The sequence below is a fragment of the Copidosoma floridanum genome, unplaced genomic scaffold, assembly GCF_036245765.1.
Source record: "Copidosoma floridanum isolate Cflo_tuat_1 unplaced genomic scaffold, Cflo_Japanese_pri ptg000031l, whole genome shotgun sequence".
Classification (NCBI taxonomy): domain Eukaryota; kingdom Metazoa; phylum Arthropoda; class Insecta; order Hymenoptera; family Encyrtidae; genus Copidosoma; species Copidosoma floridanum.
Window position 1 is genome coordinate 3371817 of NW_028321908.1, and position 21128 is coordinate 3392944.

The 21128-nt window shown below is 33.1% G+C and overlaps 1 protein-coding gene across 3 annotated transcripts in view; it reads right to left on the bottom strand.

Moving 5' to 3' along the window:
- Window positions 1–17360, bottom strand: part of LOC106641833 (proton-coupled amino acid transporter-like protein pathetic) — a 318346-nt gene extending 300986 nt beyond the window's left edge. For all 3 annotated transcript variants that reach the window (XM_014356408.2, XM_014356373.2, XM_014356390.3), the window contains exon 1: window positions 16673–17360. In XM_014356408.2, the coding sequence (XP_014211894.1) occupies window positions 16673–16714 (42 nt within the window). In that variant the 5' untranslated portion in view covers window positions 16715–17360. The remainder of the gene's footprint in view (window positions 1–16672) is intronic.
- Window positions 17361–21128: the final 3768 nt, after the last annotated feature.

Genomic DNA, 21128 nt, shown 5'->3' on the forward strand with positions numbered 1-21128 from the left:
ATCTTGGATCTTAATTATGAGTTATTACGATCATATTTGAGACAGACACTGACCTGAACCAACATACATACATTTGAAATTTTTTTATTTGAATATAATGAGCATAAGCATATCACGATAACAGTCAGAACATATTTTTAGGTAGCAATTTTTTAACCATACTGTCAGAAGCATTTTAAATCTTAGAAGATGGCATAAACAAGGTTAATGAAGTATTCGTTACTCTAAGGAAAAACACAGCTGTATTTTCAATTAAATATGAGGAGCTAGACTATTGAGTAAGATTCCTATTTTCCGCATAATATTATATAAAAGTACTAAATCGTGTGGAAATTGTGCTACTGCGATAGATGGCTTCAGTAATTCATATGTTTAAGTCATCTGTCGTATGTCACTCTATAGTTTGTGCCCATACATTGCGTCTATGTGTGCGTACCTGCTTATGTTTCCCAGGGGCACAGCTTGCGTCTGGATGGTTGATTGGATATTATAACTTGGTTTGGATTATTGCAAGAGGAGATACGAACGAGATTCAATATATAAAAAGTATTTTTTATCTGACTGAAAAATGTGGTAGTGTAATTCATATTGTCTCTAAACATGAATAACACATCGTAGTTAAATGTTCTTTCGATAGCTAGATACACGAGCTATTCAGGAAGTTTGAGGTAGTCAGTAAATCGCATGGATTTTCTAAAAACGAAAAAAGAGGGTTTTTATTACGCGATTATTAACGGTGTTCCAGACGTGAAATTGCTGTCTTTCGTCAATTGTTTGATAGCGAAGAATATTTATTGTATAAATAATTACGATAATATATTTTAAAGCAAGAAGCATATGTGTCACTGTTACGACCAATAGCCGGTGCCGTAACGATTTGTGGTAGGGCAGGTCGTGGTGACACTATTGCTGCAAACATAGACACTGCCAAAACAGTATGCTATGAATGTAACAACATAGATCATATTTTAACAGACTACCTAGTAAGTGACAGAACCTTCGCAAGTAATTGACGAAAAATATGGCCATAAAACACCATCCAGAGAAAAAAAATCTAGTGGTAAAAACAATACAAAAGGTAAAAATTATCGTAAAGCTCTTGGTTTTCATGTAAGTCATGGTTTGTGTGAAACTAAGCCGAAATTCTGGCCTCTAAGTACATAGAGAAAATTTTTTTTGATAATTGTAGTAATAGAATCGTTCCGTTCGTAGTACACTCAGGTACTACTAAACATTTCTCAAGATGTAAGCTAATTTTTAGAGATTTTAAACATAAGAATAGAAAATTTAATAAATTTTCTAACAGTAATTCCTCCACAGATTCGAAAATAAAGAAGAATTTGTTTTGGGTAGTTACAACAAAAGAGCGACGAACTTTGATAGTATTACATGCACTGAGTAGCATGCTAGTAACTTGCTTCTACTTTAAGGCTATGCTTATAGAAGCATAATGACTCATTGAGATATTAAAATGATAAATTTATTTGATTTAAATTCAAATGAGACTTTTATGCCAGGTACATCAAAAAGTCCGTTCATGACAGAAGAACTTTTACTAGATGGCTAAAACATAAGTAGCGAAAAAAATTATAAGAAAATTTTATATTGTCCAATGACCGCTAGTGTTTTTATAAGGCTCAGATATTAAACTAGGCAAACTGCAATCAAGATGGATAAGAGTCAGTAAGCTGTTACTACAGCAGAACAATACTCTTACACGCTAGATTTGGGCATGCATGAGCAGAATATCTCAAGGCACTGTAAAAAAATGCAGATTATAAACTCTTGAAGAGGGCTGTTTTTAATGATTTCATTACAAGTCATGAAGTTTCATAGATTGCCAAAATTAAAAAATTGCTTTTTAGAACGAAGAGAGAAAGAACCACCAAACCGCTTGAAATAGTATATGATAAAATAATGTTTCATGTAATTTCGGTCACTCTTCCAAAGAAATATATGTTTAGAGCAATGTTCACAAATAACTATTACAGATAGAAATGTCATATTCTGTGAAATCTAAGTCTGAAGCAGCACGTTGCCAGGACGATTTCGTAAAGTGTAGCATAAAAGCATAATAGGTCACGCGTAAGGTATGTTATTTACATACTAATCAGTGTACAAAGTTTACCAGAGGTAAAATAGTAGAAGTTTTTTAGAGGTTGGGAGCTGAACTTCAACTGGACTGTTCTGAAATTCTTTAGCAAAATGGTATAGCAGAGCGAATTAATTGTATGATTAAGAGCAAGCTGAGAGCATACATGTATGACTTGGGACTCTGGGAAAATATGTGAGATCTGGCTTTTAGTGCTGTTATGTTCGCATATAACCGTACACCCTACAAATCGAGCGATATAATATAGCTTTTTTGAAAAAGTTTACTCCCAAAGTAGAGATAGTCGTAATCCAAGTTCAAAGACTTTGCTGTATGACGTTTATTAAGATTCAAAAGATACTAGACTCAGTTGTGCTCATAAAGTATACGTGTAGTGCTGGTTGGTTACATAATTACTGATTATATATTCTGAAGACTGAAAGAAGAAAAATTTCATGAAAATCAGGATGCTAGATTCCATGAAAGACTAGTATGCAAAGATAAACACGTACATAAAAAAAAAGATAGCAAACTGGGATAGCAAACTGAGAAAACAAGATAGACATAAAACAAGATGAATGCTTCATCAAGTTTGGTAAACATAGTTCTAAAGAATTATTGAAAATGAAGAAAGTACAAGGAGTGAAAAGAAAGCAAGAACAAAAAAAAAGAGTAAAAGAAAATGAAGAGTCTTGATACGAATTATGCAGGTATCATTGACGTAACTGAATAGGATATATTGGTTCAACATGATCATGATGTCGAAAATACAATTACAGAGGTTGAGAAAGAAATCGCTCATGTCATCATTGCTAATTTAAATAGGGTTTCCGCAAATTATGAAGAAACTGTCGTTACTACAGAAAGAAGGCAACGGTTTTGAGCTATGGATGAAGATTTTAAATCAATGCATAAGAATCAGGTATGCATAATAGTTGAAAATCCAAAGGTAAATACCAATGATAGAAAAAATTGTTAATTCTTGATAAGTATTCAACAAAAGAAAAAAAAAGTAACACGAAAGTTAACGTAAGACTAGCAATTTAAAGTATGGCCTGCAGGAAGCATGCTTTAGAGTTCAGTTAAGATGTAGTGAGGTTGTTAATCTTGATTATCAATAAGTATAGTTTGAAGACTTGTCAGCTTACTGTAAAAACTGTATGCTAAAATGAAGCAATTAAAAAGGAGATTTATATAGATATTTTGGTAGTCCCGCTTGACAAAGATAGATGGACAAAGAATAGAGTTTATAATCATGAAGAAGCTTTTTATGGGCTCAAAATAACTCTAAAAAAATGCAATAAGGGCTTCTGTAAAGTGGCACTAAAACTAATATAACAAGTGAATACCTGCAAATCTCGTCTCTATGCATGGAGAAAAAAGAAAAATTTATAATTCTGATCTTATATGTTAATAGCATGATAGTTGCCATCAACTGTATAATGAAATTAGGATTAGTCTGCAAAATGAATTTAGAATGTCCAATCTTGGTAAATTTTGCACGTTTTTAGGCATTAAAGTGAGAAAAGATAGAGAAGATAAAACAATCTTACTGAACAAAACAGCCTACATTGATCAGATGCTGAAAATATTTGAATTTTAGCGTTCTAAATCTCAGAGGACACCTATGGTAACTAACCAAGTGTTGTATCAAAAAAGAAAAGTTAGAGAAGAATCTGTAGGTACCAAGAAACTTGGATACAACAAAAACAAAAAAAAGTATTATATGGAGTAGCGATTGGTAGCTTACTACACTTGGTACTCACAATTCGACCAGGTATTTCATTTTTCATGAATCATTTAAGTAGACATCAGATTTTTCCAACAGAAGATAATTTAAAGATGGTTGTGACGTAGATGTTTCAGCTGAAAAATAGACGTTCCAACACCATATTACGAAGCTCTCTCTTATGTTACCTTTCTCGTCTCTACACACTGGATTTCTCTTCGCCAAGAGGTCCACCACAGCTTTCTGGCTCAAGAACGCCAAATACTCCAAAAAGAAACTCGAACGAGGACAATAGGGCACTAACTAGAAGTTAACACTAATAACTTGTATATTTTCCAGCGTAATGGTGCAATGCGTGTCATACTAAAACACACTCTAAAAAATCTGGTCATCTCTTTCTTTTACTAACATAAATATATGTATTGACTAGCAGCAACCCGTCTCGGCTTCGCCTGAGACTTACTAAATAAAACACTGTAGTGTGTTGACATGTGTGAAAAATTTTCAGTTAGAAATTTTACACATATTCCTGATACATCTCAGAACAAAAATCTTCTTATAAAAACATAATTTTTGGAAATCCATATAGTTTAGTAGGTCAAACAATGAGGTGTAAAAATTCAAAAAAAAAAAATGCTGAAAAGTACTGTGCGTTCTTTATGCCATAAAATAATTAGTGGCCATAAGAAGCCGTTGATTTACAGTTTCTCCCGTGTAATTCACGAAAAGAGCTATTTTTTAAAACTGTTAAGATTGCGAACCCCCAATAAATTTATATTAAAAAAAATTTTTTTTCTCATATCTCACAACTTTATTACCAGAGCAACAAAGTCCTGGACCTTAAACCCTACATTTTTATTGCCACAAAAACACAATTACATTTTCTACTCATTAAAAAATCTGAAGTAGGATCTTTAAAGATTTCAGAGATTGCTGTAAGGGTACAATGAAAAGCTGATCTCTCACGTAATGGACTCTTTAGTTGTCAATTTTGACGCTGCTGTTTTAATCTCGATAACTTTTCTGCGTCAGTTTCTTGACGCCTAAGCAAAATTGTATTTATTTGATACATTTGAAGTTTTTCTTCCAATTCACCCTCTTGCGACTTTTGGCATGCTTAAAATTTTTGTAACCACTAAAAGCTGTTTTCTGTCAACTTTGTTAAGTTCTACTATATTTGTTGACAAGGTAGTTCAACGTCCGGTGGCCCTAAAAAAGACCGGTGAGCTTCTTAAGTTAACTCTTTCTTCGGGAGAAAAATTACAAAGTCCGAAGCTTTGGGGCTAGTTGTAGTGCTCTTTCCCAACGTCTCCCGGTACAACGTCGAAGACGTTGTTGTCTAAAGCACCTTTTTTACTTGCAGATTCAGTTGTTTTGGTGATCTTAGACGGGGAGATTGGTTAGTGATACTCGTCCAGTGGAGGCTGTCCCGTGGGCTCAAGTTTTTTCTCCTTGATAGCTATTGTAGGTATTCCCAGCGCAGACCTTGGAGAAGATTAGTGATTCCTGGTTGAATGCTTAGAGTCGTGAGGGTAATATGGGGTCGACGGTCACTGGGTTTCCCAGCCTTGCAGCGAAAAACTCCACTTATGACGTCTGACAGTGAATGACTGACTTTGTTTAATAGTGCCCGTCTTAAGTTAATATAGTCTTTGAGTCGACGAATCGCTTCCGGTAATGGTAGTAAAAATGTATTTGTTGGCAAGGTAGTTTACACTTAGGTGGATCCTAAAAAGAACCGATGAAATTGATGGTTAAGTAGATAACGTAAATACTTATAATGGCCCTAAAAAGCGCCAGTGGTGAAACTTCCAGGCTATTCTTTATTATTATTCCTGATGATGAAGAGCTGGCTACGGGTTGCTTGATTCTTACCCTGGGAGTCTCGATGTACGGAGACTGTGATGGAGGGAGGTATGTTGCTGACCAAAGAATATCTCGTCTTTGGGTCGTTCGCCGGATAACCAACCGCTCATCGTTAGACGGGAACATGTGGGTAAGCGCGTTGGGGACGCGACGACCAAGAAGGTAGCCGTTGTGGCTGCCCATGCCCCTCAGAGCTGTTTTCCCTGGCTTACATTTGAGTCAAAAATTCTCTTACTACACCAGGTGGGATGGTGGGACTGCCACACAACTCTGAAGAGTTGGTGCAGATTGTGCTTTGGCTAGATGTGTCTCCTGGTATTATGCCAGAGACGTCATCAGTTGGAATAATATTTGTTTTTGATCGCACTCGTCGAGATTTAGGGTGAATGGACACCTAGGTCCCTTCCCTCTTACAGAAAAGTGTCGTCTGTAACCGAGATACCTAGCTGCAAGACTTTCATCAGCATGCCATGTACAGTTCGTTGAACTGCCTGAGTACAACCACATGGATATCGAGACGCTCCGGCTTATTATAACCACACTTATTTAATTCTGTTGCAGGTAGCCTCGATTTTATGTCGACGCCACCTAGCGGATTTTACTGAACTAAAGTGAAAAGCTGGCGTATTTTTGCAAAACTTTCAGCTTATATATTGCTATTGTTATTAAATTTTTTATGATAAAAACTTTACTAAAACCATCTAGGAAGTATCATGAATCAGTGTGCAAAATTTCAGCAAAATCGGTTCAGTAGTTTTTGTGGTTAGCGATTACAACGGTCTTAGTGACTTTGCTTTATATATTAGTAAGATATAATAGGCATCCATTATGTGTAAGTCTATTTTGTTGTGTCCCAGTCGTCCGCACTATCGAACTTCTCTTTGATTCTGCTGTTGGAGGTCCACATCTACCTTCCACACACACACACACACACCCAAATCCACACACACACACACATCTAGACTCATCACGTCATGCACACCTCGTACGAGTCATTGTCCTTACGCGCACCACTAACACAGAAATCCCACTCAAACACGCTTACGCTTTCCTTACATTCACTTTGTCTCCACATGCACCCACACAGTCATTCATTCCGACCACAAGGATACCTCTGTCTCCGTACATAACTCTAGTGTATTATGCACAGTACACCTATCTTTCCGATTTCATCACGATCACGCTGTGCTACCTAGAGTTGGTTTCCGTCTTAGTGTGACTTGGCTGTACAGCTGTCTTCTGGTGATTCTCTTCATGGCGACTGTTCTCTTGTCTGCCTAACTAATATTAGCTATTCTGTTCCATTTCTTTACGCTATATCGTTCTCCATCTATTATTCATTACCAATGTCTCTTTGTTATCTTCTACTATCTTACTTATGTCTCTCACTATCATTTCACTAATTTTTTGCTACCTATACTTCTTCTCTCTGCTGTATATACATTTTTTTTTATTATTATTATTATTATTATTATAGTACTCTACATCTGGCTTCTTTAATAAAGTCACTACTAAGGGCACTCATCACTTGCGAAAGGGACAAGGAAAGAGATGGGAGGCCTCTCATAACAGGAGGAGGGTAGGGGAAATTTAGGCAATTTTTGCTGCGAGAAGATCGCCTAAATCCTCCTCGAGGAGTATTGCGTGGTGAAAAAGCACATGTGAAAAATCACAGAGGTACTTGCCCAAAAAGTCGCACTGGCCGGGAATCGAACCACGGTTTCCCGCGTGCTAAACCACGACCTAGCTGACTGAGCCACCGCGCGCTCACTGTATATACATATTGTAAGACTTGGTAACTACCAATGACTTGCCCAAAAATACAGGTATATAGTGGCGTGATGGCTTTAGCTACTACGTCACCTGGTAAAAAGTGTGTTTTGCTATCTGTAACACATGAGAAATCTAGGCTTTTTTTATTTATGTGTTAGTCTTATTTGTGTATTGTTTCTCGAAAAAGGAACGCAGAGAAACACTGCTTTTCATGAAAGCTTGTGCTGCAACACCCGACTTTATCAATTTGTTGATTACAAAATCATCCAGGAAAAATTTTTGTTTAGTTTCTCTGAAGAGAATTTGTTACGCAACGTGAACATGAAAATAAAAAAAATAATTGAAAAAATCTTATACTTAGTAATATAAAAAAAAGACCAAATGTAAAAAAAAAATCATGCCGTAACGAATAATTGAACCCTGGAGTGATCAGTGCCAAAAGTTTACGTTGTGATACTTAGCTGCCTCGACTATTGGCGCACTGTTCCTTGAGGCACTTAAAGTGACATACGTTGATGGTAAAGCTCAAAGATTTAAGTTTAAGTTTGAGTTTTTCTCTCGATTGGTAATTGAATTAAAATTCAAGTACCTTAAAGAAGAGTTGTAATTTTTCTAGATATAGTAATTTCTTATTCCTATTGGAATGGTTACATGTGCCAAAGAACAACATTTAAATTCTAAAAAAGTCATTCATTGTTAAATAAACGTTAGAATAAAACCCAAGAGAGCGTATGTTATTAAAAAAATTTTAATAGGCAAATATTCATTAAAGAATTAATAAATTTTAACGTTAGAGAACGCAGTTATTTACCACGTAAAATTTTTTTTTTTTTTTTTTGTCACTGTAGTCATATAAATTATTCGAGTTGTAAATGTGTACTTTTATAGGCAAGTTCCGAAAATTGACGTAAAATATTGGGACTTACGTTATCATTACTTGATTAGTCATTTTAACCGAGGAAAAACTCAGTATTAAGCGGTATTTAGCTGTACAAGTATTTAATACTTACCTATTCAACAAGTAATATTTGACCGGACATAATAACATACTGAACTGTCCAACATTCAAAACAAAATTTTTTTTGAGGAAACAGCGCATTGGGAATATATATAGGTATATATGAATGCACGAGCTGCGAGCTACAGTGAGAGCCGAAAACCGATAGACCCGAGAGCTCAGGCAGGAAGCAGCCAAAACATATATAGACATACCCATGTATACGCACATATTCCTTTCCCCACTATGAGGTAACTATCGTACGCACATTTTGGTCTTCCCCTCTGCTGCTGAAAACGTGCGTATGATTCGACTGGTTTGCCATGACGGTGCGCTCAAATCAGTAGAAAAAAAGTGACACACTCTCTACTATGGGCACTGGCAATCTCCCTACTAATCTCTGCTTTAGTATTTTAGTAATCTGCTGCTAGTCCATGAATTTTTGCCTGCAAATCTGTAGTGTAATAACAAAGTTTTTGGCGCAAGTGCAAAGATAGATGGTGGTAAACGTTTAAAACTAAAAATAAACTTCACTATGTTAAAGATTATGTAATCAGAGAAAAGATAGCCATCAAGTAGATTCTAATAAAAGATTATCTGGAAGACATTTTTACTAATCCATAAACTTTTGAAGTACAAGAGAAACTTATACAAAAGATTATGAGTACGATTGAGTAATGAAACTGTATGATATTAACCCTCATTAAATAATGAAGTGCACGACAGTCAACATTGTATTTGAGAGTGACAATATATTTTTATGTGTTAACAAATTCATTTATATATATTCTTTGTACGATTTAGGACGATACTAACAATCCAATAGATGAACAGAGATACGAAGTTTTTCTTGCCTGAAGTGTAAGATTTGATTCGGTGCACGGTGCTTCTTTTGATATTTATATAGTTTAAAGGCTCTATCATGGAGCTGTGTAAAGCTTCAATCATAGCGCGTACTACGTAAAACTTACGATTAGAGAAGGTTAAGTAAGGTACGCTTTATGCCAATAAATTCCTTATCGTGCACGTGGGTCAAAAAATATGAGTGTAACTTATTTTTGCCACGAGTACAAGTAAAACAGCGTGCATTATATCAACAGCAATATATACATGTATATTACGCCACTGTGATACTGTGATTAGTTTCAATACTGTTACGCGCATATTCTTTACTCCCATATGCAGGGTAAGGATTTTTCAGCGTTGTATAAAAAGAATAAATAACACAGGACCACCAAAAAAAATAAGTGGAAGGGTCCCTTTCAGCAACAATGCATTTCTTATGTATTTTGAGGCGCTGACTTCATTCCCATTGTGTCAATTGCTCTATCACATCACAATTCTTTTTTATAAACAAGAAACGTGTTCATAAGCGGCAATGTTTTTATTTCAGTTATTAAAGTAGTCCCCATGTTAACAAGTGTAAAAAATTGTGATGTGATAGAGCAATTTAAACAATGGGAATGAAGTCAGCGCCTCAAAATACATAAGAAATGCATTGTTGCTGAAAGGGACAATTCCACTCATTTTTTTTGTGGTCCTGTGTAATTTTTATGTACATTGAAGGGTCAACTTAATAGTTTGTACTTAGTTAATAAATACAATTTAATCATAACTCGCATAATTCATTAAATTATTAACATGGATAAAAAATAAATTGTAAGAATGTTGAGCCAGTTGTTAAGTCTACACAAGATTCTTAATGATTCAATGACGAGCAGAAAAATTAATAATTCTTATGACTTAGCTATATGAAAAAATTCAAAACTCTCAAATAAAAAATTACAAGTAAAGAATTAACGAGATACATGGCACTCTTACGCGTATTCTATGTGACCATGTACTAGCGTATACCTAAGCTTTCCTACTTTTATGCGATACGTGCTACACTTTATGCTATACGTGGCTCCATGTGACCAAGTCCTAAGATGGTGCTGTAATTCTGCATGAACTTGTCTAGCTGACTCTCCACGATGGTTTTTTCTGGACTGAATACGATTACGCTAAAGGCTAAGGCTTTTCTTGACTTTATATAAGTTTAGTTTTAGATTAGCAAAATAGTTATACACTGTTAATGATTAGAAGATAGAGTTATTTTAATAAATTTTAATAAATGTAAGTTAGATTTAATACTTAATGGGGGGTTTTCGTTTATTTAACTTTTTCCACACTCGCATAGATCTGACATTTTGCAATACTTTGAGGCATTTTAAACAATTTTAAATAGTACAACAAAGTATCTCCTCTCGTATGACTTACTACTTATTAATTAAAGTTTAAGGTATTTAATCTCATTTTGGTTAAAATTCAATATTTTCCAAAACACTATTAGCGTTCAACTAACAATCCAAATCAGAATAGAAGTGTTAAAGAATACGATGAGACTACTATGTTTCCACTTCAAATTCAATTCTAGAGAGTAGAAAAAAAAAATCTTGCGTATTACTAAAACAGCCTGTGTCAATACAGTTCATTAAGTATTTGAAATGTAGTGCACTGTGTCGTAGCAAGATCTTGCAATCTATAAAATCAATTAGTGTTTAAAACTTTTTAAGGACGTTATACCAAAAATTAAAGATATATGGTTAAACAAAGCAGTTTTAAAGTTTAAATTTTTGGTATTACGTCAGTGAACAAATTTAGAAGTTGAATTATAGTTGAAAACTTATGATTACTCTTTGATTACGGTAAAAATTACGTTTAAAGTAAGAAAAGTAAGTTTTTGTGGAATAACTATTTTAGTTTTTAATTAATCCACGAATCACATTCGAATTTGGATACGTTCTGAAAAATAGTTGTTCTTAGTAAACATTTACACACCTTCCGTACGGATTGTCAAGGCAGAGGAAAAACTTTTAATCAATCAGAAAAATTAGCAGCAAAGGTGAAATGGTAGGGCTTGAATGATCACCAGTCTAAGTACAAACTATGCCGAATGCTACTTAATTTTAACGATTGACGAAGCTATTGGCACCGAACATGAACCATAAAGGGATAAAATGATATGTGCCAACACCTATAGTGTCAATAAAGTAAAACTTGGGAGGATGTCAATAGTGTCACATCCACGTAGTCTATAGATATTTTTAAATATCTGAAAAAATTTTATAATAATACATAAATCACAAAACACGTTTTTCGTTGCGCCTGTTTAACTATATACATATAGCAACACTGACAGCATAACACTAAGCCGACACATTGCTTAGGTGGGCTAAATACTATTCGCTGGATGCAGGTGGTTGGAGGGAATAGCCGATGCGGTCTAAGCGCCCATGGTGATAATTAAGTGCAACTCGGGTGACGAAGAATGCAGACGACGCCATCAATATATACAGTGATATTCATAAGTACTTAAGAAACGGGAATCGGCGTGTAGAGCATCTTTTTCTGAGTCAAAATCCGTTTACAGAATAATTTTTTGACAACTATTCATTGAGTAAATGGATTAACAAAAGTGCTCAATTTCAGCGTGTTAAAAACGCAAATTTCAATGGCGTGGGCTACCATGAAGAGTGATGATCGTGACAACATGGCAACAAACCTGTAGGTCGGTAAAAAAATCTGAAGAAATACCCTTGCGCGCAGTAGATGGCGCTTAAATGTTAATAGATTAGTAGAAATGTGTAGCTATAAAACTAGTAGGAGAAGGTAAAGAGCTGAGTATCGAAGACGTGAAACAAATAAATAATCGTACAGAGAGGTTACTGAGTTTACCCAAGATATGTACTTGTATATGTACTTATATATTTGTACTTGGGCCGTACTTGCACGGCACTTGAACAGTGGCACTTGGACAGTGATTTGTTGACACTTTAGCGGTACTTGGGTGGCATTTGAGCAGCGGTACTTCAGCGGCACTTCGACGTACCGCCTATGTGCCGCTGCTAAAGTGCCACCCAAGAGTCTCTGATTAAAGACCACCCAAGTACCACCAAAGTGCCGCAGAAATGCCACCTTAGTTCTGCTCAAGTGCCACTGCTTATATAGTGCCTAAGTACTACCTAAGTGCCGCCAAAGTGCCACCAAAGTGCCAAAAAAATACAGCCCAAGTGTGGCTGTTTAAATGCTACCACCCAAGTGTCACCAAAGAACAGTCCAAGTACCACCGAATATCGCTGCTTAAGTGCCGCCTAAGCACCGTTGCGTAAGTGCCATCTAAGTATCGCCGTAGTGCCCCCAAAGTCCTACCACCTAAATACTGCTGCGTAAGTGCCCCTAAAATAGCGCAGCTTAAGTGCTGTCAAAGTAACTATAAAGTGCCGTTAAAAACCCGCCAAAGTACCATCAAAGTATTGCCAAAATACTGCCTAAGTACCACTGCTAAAAGCCGCCCAACTACCGCTGTAAGACAACTACTTAAGTACTTCCTACGAACCACCCACGTGCCATCAAAGTTCCGCATTTCAAGTACAGCTGCTCACATTCCACCGATGTACCGCTGCACAATTGTCACCCAAGTGCAGCCCAAGTACCATACGATAGCCACTCAGGTTTATTATTTAATTATTTAAATTATAAGTATTTATTATTAATATTATTATTATTAGTATTGTGCAGAATCGTTTTTTTATTACTTCAATTATTTTAATTGTCATGTTTATTATCACTATCATCAACATCATTATTATTATTATTTTCATTTTATGTGATGCTTCTAATTAGAGTGATCTGACAAAATATCTTGGGTAAACTAAATAACCTCTTCGTACGCTTATTTATCTGTTTTACGTTTCTGACACTCAGCCCTTTACCTCCTCCTGGAATTTTCGTTCTACGCGCTGAAATTGAGCCCTTTTGTAAATCCGTTTACTTAAAGAATAACTGTTTGACAATTATGTAATATTGTAAATGGATTTTGACTCAGAAAAAGCTGCTCTACAAGCCGGTTCCCTCTCCTGAAGTACCTATATGAATATCCTTGTATATTTGTTAAGAAACCTCGAAACTGTTCTGACCTGCAAGTTTTACCTCGCAGCTGGGGTCTGTCATCTGCACATTTTGGAACCTGAGTCTCACTTTTTCGGCACTGTACTGGAAGCGCTGCGTGCTGTGAATCCAGCAAATATATACATAATACTCTCACAGGCTCTTTATACTTTTAACTAAAATATGGAAATGCTTGCTTTGATTCATATGGAACAAAAAGGCACTCACTCATAATTAAGTTGTCCGTGACATTAACATTTAATGTCTATTTATAAAAGGCTTAACTTTTAAGGTTTTAAATGATATCTATGAACTACGTGTGTTTAATGCCACTGGCGTCCTCCCTGGCTTCCTACTTTTGTCATGGTTTTCGGCGCTACATGTTATTATTGGTCCCAATAACTCTAACACAATAACACCGTAAGGGTTTTGTCAAAAATTTTTTGCTGTGAAATACGTAAGAGTTAGATCTAGTCTGTTATCTTTTGACTTTTCACTGGAACATCTGAATGTCATTTGCTATCTCTCTATGTTTTAGCATTCTATTGAAAGTTATTGTATTGAATTACAGCTAAGAATTTAATTACACCCTTATTGACAACCTTTATAGAGTATACATTTTTCACACTTAGCTCTAATTGAAGTCTTTCTTAACTATAGAATTCTTTAACTCCATGTTTGTTTAAAATAATGTAGGAAACTTACGTGTTCAAGCCTTTCATGATAATTCTCTCATAATAATCATTTACTATATGTAAACCAAAAAAATTTAGCCAACAACTATGTTCATCACCCGGTTAATCTTCTTCGTACGATACATTAGTAAAATAATAAGCGTTAACTTTATTTTTGAACAGTTACGACATATTTTTTACTCTAAAAATAAGCATTGTTTAGGATTTTCAGACTCAATTATTATAGAAAAATCTGTGGCAATCAATAAGTTTTTATCTGCAGCACTAATGAGAATAGCTTGTAAGCCTTCAAGTGCTTACATACACAGTTGAAACAATATATAAATCATTGACATCCATGAAAAAATGTGTATTAAGCTTTTAACGTACTTTGCCTTTATAATATTGGGAATTTTGAGTATAAGTTAATGTCATGTGTGTATCATATGCTTGGAATTTGCATTTTCAACAATATTTTCATCCCTTTTCTATGTTTTAACTCCAACATTTCTCTTAATTCTTTTTTTTTTCAACCATATATGTAATTTTTAATTATAATTCAGGGTACTTCAATCATCCAAAATAGCTTAAACAAAGAGATCTAGTGTCTTAGCATATAATCAAACTTTTAACCTTCTAAATGTTAATGTCTCTATATTCAGCATAACAACTATTAATCTCTTCTACAACTGCTATTTAAGGTAGCTCCCCCTTGTCTACTGCTCGAGTCAAGTAGGATAGTTTCACTTGCGTATGTATACGTATATACGTACATCAGTGTTGGTATTCTGCTACTGTCTGTCATTTATAACCATGAAGCTGATTACTACGTCTTTCTTGGCAAATATCTTTGCAAAATGCCCCATTATCAGCATTTTACATGACAGTATTGAGAATAACAGAGATTTTTCTACAAGTACATCATAATTTGTCTACTTAGAATTTTTATTGTGAGTTGGGAAATGCCTGTAAAGCTGATATTTTGATGCTCTGCCATTTGAGCTCGTGTTAAACAGTTCAAATTTGAGCTGAAATATCTCGAGATTTTTCTCCACTTGGGGTAAAAACAAGGACACCGTTGGATTCAGTAGATCAAAATCTATTGAGTGAAACATATTTGATTTCGTAGGTTTTCGCAAGGGAGCTACCTTAAAACTGTATGACCAAGTTTATCTGACTTCTACCAATTTCGCAATATTGCAATGATCCTCTTGTTTTATTATTTTAAAAAACTAAGCGATAAAAAAGTGTGCTTACTTGAGCCAGAAATTGGATCCAAACTACTTTTTCATCAAAAACCGGTGCTTGACAATTTTTTTATCCAAGCCTTGCTAACAGGCTTACATACATATTTTACTATTATTGTAGGTGATCCACCATTTTTATAGGCTCAAAAGTCACTAATTAATTAGGTTTGATGTATCTGAGCTAACTTTATTTAAAAGCGTAATAAATTAAGACCAGTTTTTTGTGTCTTTCAATATTATTGTGTGGCGTAAATATCTAGATAAAAATTAGTGGAAAATGGAAACGTCATAAATGTGTAAAAAGTTCAACACACTGCTTAAAGGCATCAGATAAACGTTTTTTTAACCTTAAATAATCGTGTATTCTATCTGTTAAGATCATTGTTACTTAAAAAATTATATAACTTTTATGGCTTAAAGTTTTAAGAAATTCAAAAATTTGCTGGATTTTTCAAAACGCAAGATTTTAGGTATCTATTTACAAACACCCCACTGTCTTACTGTACATTTAATAATCATTAAAGAGAGCTTGTAAGGGATTACAATATTAAACTGGTAATTTTCATAAATCACGACCTTGCAACCTACCTCACGATGTCCTATTACTATTTCAATAGTGTGTCAAGGTTTAATAACAATTTTTCCTGCTCTGATTTAAAACATTCATATGAAAAGCAAACCTAATGGACCACAAAATAAATTCTGCACGACTGAAATTTTTCATTTTACTTTAATAATTTTTTTTTCTTTTATTTTTTAAATTTATTTAAGAAGAGTGTTCCAATAACATTTATGAATAACTTTATGGAGGCATTTCTAATACTTGGCATTTTAAGCCAGTATAAAAAGACTGGCAAAATATTTTTATGTTTGTTATTTATTCGTGGTATTTATCATTATAATGGTTCACGAATACTTCAGTACGAAAAAATTTTCAGTGATCTCAGACATTTTATTTGACATCTCAATACACGATCTTGGCGATTTCAAGAGAATACATTTTCACATTCACTGTTGTATTATTGATTTAAGTATCAATTTTTAACAGCTTTTAAGATATTATTTAATTTTGGCATAAACAGTTTTATTTTTTATAAAATATTTTGAGTGAGTAAAGTTATTTTTAAAACTTCTCACATCCTACGTAGGTAAAGTATTCCTTTTTTTTTATAAAGTTTACAATATAAAGTTTTCTTAAACAAACTTTACTGCATATTTAGACTTAAAGTTATAATTTTTATGCAATCGATAATTATTTATGTATAAAATCATTGCAACTGTACAATTGTTAGATACTACGTATTGAAAAATAATAGTTATAAATTAAATGTTTGTTCTGAAAAAATAATGATTTAAAATACTTACTTCCAAATCACCTCCACGCCAAGAATGTACATTTTCACACATTGTGAAAGTTACTGTTTTATTTAATTTCAAAACTTATAACGCAAGATAATAAAAGTCTATATACTAAATTTTTTATATTCCTTTTGTAACTTCATACTCTGCTACAAAGAGTAGAATTAAGTAGAATTTTTATTGATAATAGTTATTTTAAAGAGTGTAAGCTCTAGCTTATAAAAAAATTTTGCAGAACCTTTTTAGATTAACACTTCTTTTGAAGAAATTTAATAAACTAATACGGTAAAGTACACAAAGAAAATCATATACTTTTTGTACACTTATTTCGTTGATCTCTTCTTCAACCAATATACTTGTCACACTATATTCTCTAATACTGTACTAAATGAATTTTTTAACAGCGTTTTACTTTACTTTCTTCTTTATTGAGAAAATTAAAAGGTATTGAGCATCACTTTAATTTGTCAATCATGAACGATGATTCATTCTTGTGAGAATTTTTGATTAGGATTTCGAAAACAAGTCATAGAGAAAAATGGTTTTTTACTGATTGTGACCATTTTTTTCTACTAATAAGATAATAAATAAATCAATAATAATTACAGCATCCGGTCTCAAGATGTTAAACAAATCTTAGAAAAGACAAAACGTGCTGCTGTTAGGACCTTAGTCGATTACGAGCCAGTTCTTAAAGAAGAATGAAAAGCGCGAGCAAGTAATGTAGGAGGAAGCAAGCTAGCTTACGAGAAGCGCCAGCCCCACCACTGATTCTGCTTATAGCTTATTCATAAGCACATGCTGGCAGTTCTATCCCTGCTATTCCCCTCTCCTTGCTGTCGTGCTACCTCTGACGGCGCCGCCACAGCATCATTGCCAAACATTGCTTCCTTTTCCTTCCTCATGGAGAAAGATTTCCCCTACCATTTAGTTTCTTTTCAATCTATATCCATGCTACTGTCAAGAATTAATGTATCTTTCTTCCTCATCTCTTTCTCTCTGTATACCTCTTTCTCTCTCTCTCTCTCTTTTTTTTCTTCCTTCTATTAGTGTCTATACCTTCAAGCCTGTCTGTATCTGTTTTTCCTTTTTTTTCTTGACTTATTTCATAGGCCAACTTTTTATAACAGTTTGTAAGAATACATCTTAAAAGGCGTCTATTTAAGTAATGTATGAGTCATTAATAAAAGATTACCCTTTTTGACAAGATATTTATATGCCAGCACAAATTTCGCAGTGAGACGCATACGCAAGTACGAATAGCTATGTCTCTGCGTGTATATATATATATATATTTGTATCAGTATAAAAAGAAAAATCTATTAACATTGGAGTTGTAAGCAGAGTAAAAAAGTAATTATTGACAACTATTTGTGCTCTTATTTCTATAAAGAAAAAAAAATTGCCTGATCTTAGGTTATGTAATTATTTTCACCATTTCTTTCTTACTATAAACTGAAAAAGTAAAATTTCCGAATGAATTTGTTGAAAATCTTGTTGAAAATGTAATTTTTGCATACATTTTTTGTAATCATCATCTTATTTGCTTATTTATTATAAAAATCAAAAAGTTAATCGTTAACAGCAGTAGACAAAAGGGCTTAACATAAAATATTTATATTAATTTTGATGAATTTTATTTCTCGTATAATTTGTTCTGAAAGATTAACATAAACAAAATTCGCACATATTTTGTACAAATAAGAAAACTTTTTTTTCTTATATACATAAAAATAGTAGTAAAATTTGTTTTAAACTAAAAATATGCATAAAGAAAATTAATTTTACATAATACCCTAGACGGTTGCGTTAAAAAATACTTCGATAAATTTCAAGTCTTATGGAACCAGCTTATAAATTTAATAATAACTTATAGTAATCATATTTATCTCTAACATTCGTAAGATACCTAATCAATCAGGAAAATCTTCCTAAACTAATGTACTTTAAGAGACTACTACATTATAAATTTGTTGAGATAATTTTGCACAACAAAAGTAGTTATTACAAAGTTTTTTTGAACCAATGAAGCTTTGCTTCCATACAGTTTAATCATGACATTTTTGTATCACTTTTATTGTAGCTAAAACTATTTACGTACTATGCCACCTCAATTAATAACTGAGTTCATATACGCAGTATGTTCAATTTTCAACAAGTTATACATCATATCATATTTCTTTAAGAATTTAAAGTGTTTTGTATAAGAAAAATACTTAAAGATTTTTTGCAGTCAACAAATAGTATTGTAAAAATTTTTTAACATTTGATTACTTAAGTCTTACTGCGTAAAACTAGCAAAAATTCTTTTTTGCAATCAGAAAACAAAGGTTTTCTACAATTAAAAGACTAAGAAAAACTCATGGAAATTTAAGTACGTTTAATTTTTTAACTATTAAATATTATTTATAAAGTTAGATTTGCATCAGTCATAAAAGTACTATGCTTGTTAGTACTTATTTTAAGCTACTTTTGTGTCATAGGTATGGCCATTTATGTATCTTACAAGAATCAAGCTACTTTTTAAAGGTGAGGTGTAAAATTGACAAAAAACACTAAAAACACTTCATTTAAGGCAAAAACGTTGATAAGAACTAAGTCTTTATGAAATCTTTCGTGAAAAATGAGGTCCAGTAGCCAATAACTTATTTTTAAAACATATATCAGTAATTTTTTATTTAACTTGATGATTTTCTATACTGATTTTTGAAAGCTTGTACTAGTAAATAAGGTTATTTACGCTTCAATGCAAAGATAAAATGATACCTATTTTATTTCTTCCCTATTTACAAACACTTTATCTTGATTTAATTAAGTAAAAAGAATAACTATAGAATATTTTCCATTTCACTGAACTGGAACACTAAATTGGAATTTCGTTAAGTGACTTTTTTTTACTGTCCATCTCAGAGTTTCATATAAGGGTTGCATGATTATGGCAATCTATTTTATTATGTTTTCTCATCTCACTTGAATTTGTCTTTTTTAAATTTGGAAAGTGATTCTTCGAAGTTCTGAATCGTCCTCATACAACCTGGTAAATTTACTCTACTTTGCTAACAACTTTTATACTCAATATGTAGCATAAGTCATAAAAGGCGTAGTGTCTAAAAAAGAGACTGGAACTTAAAAATTTTTTTAAATCAAGCTGATAAAAAAATGAGATACAAATTAAATGTCTAAAATGGTAAAAATATACACAAAACTAAAACTTCGTATCAATTTAGCGTTAAATTTGTCGAGAGTAAAAAATTTATAAGTAGTTTAATGTTTCATTCTTTTTGTTGATTTCTAATTGTCATTGTCAAGTTCTACCGAAATTCGATATTTTCACTATAGAAAACAAAATAATAAAGGGTTCTGTTAATTGTCAAGTTTTAAATATAGTACTTGATAAAACTTCTCGTAGTTCATTGACATAGTTGATGAATTTGACATACTCAAAAGTTGTACCACCAAGTCTGCACAACTGAATGAAATCATATAATACTTAAACTAAGATTTGATTACAATAAACAAACAAATAACAAAGCAATAAAAAGAAGTACTTGATAAGGCCTTGACGGCAGAGAACGTAAATGCACTTTCCTGGGAAGGAAGAGATGTAGGCTCGATCCATAGCTAAAGCATGTCTGTTATCTTTATTACTCAGCTTATTACTAATTAGCCACTTTTAAGATTATTTCTTATTTTTTAATACAACCGTGGTATAGACATTCTTATTTGAGTTGTTAGTTATGTAAGATAGGATTTTACTGAAAATGCATGTACAGAGTAGAGAGATAATAAAACATATGCTTGCCAAGGCTTGAGTTAAACATCGTTAAACATATCTTTTAAAAGTTGTGGAGAATGGAATTTGAATCTCAGCTAAAATAGATCTTTTTTTTTTTTTAATTTCAATGATTAAAATTTTGATTACTTTAAAAACTGAACCCTTGAGCTTTTAAAGTCAAAGAAACCATGTAAAATTGGGAAAAGAGGTTTTAGATTTCGTAAAAAATTTAGATAGTTTTTCTATGATATCCAGGTCATGTACTCTCATACCCATAAAAATTGTGATGAGTAAGTAGCTTCATTGAACCGTCAGTGAAACTTTGATTTGTCCTGGACCCTATTGAGAAATTATAGCTTCAGGACCTGTTCTATAATCGAGTCCGGGATAAATCCAAATTCCACTGAGTGTACACAGTAAAACACATGCATTATTTTAAAATTTTCTGAGTTGCGAAAACAATTATGTACTGGTACTAGTAAAACATGCAATTATTATACTTTATCGACTGACATACACGTAAATGAGCCAATATTCTGAAAATTAATTTTTTTTATGTTAAACAGCACAACATTTGCACATTGTACTAACGTCACTCTAAGTATATACGCAACTCAAGAAATTTTTTAATAATTTATGTGTGTTCTTCAGTGTTGAATGAGATTATTTATAAGAATTATCAGGGTT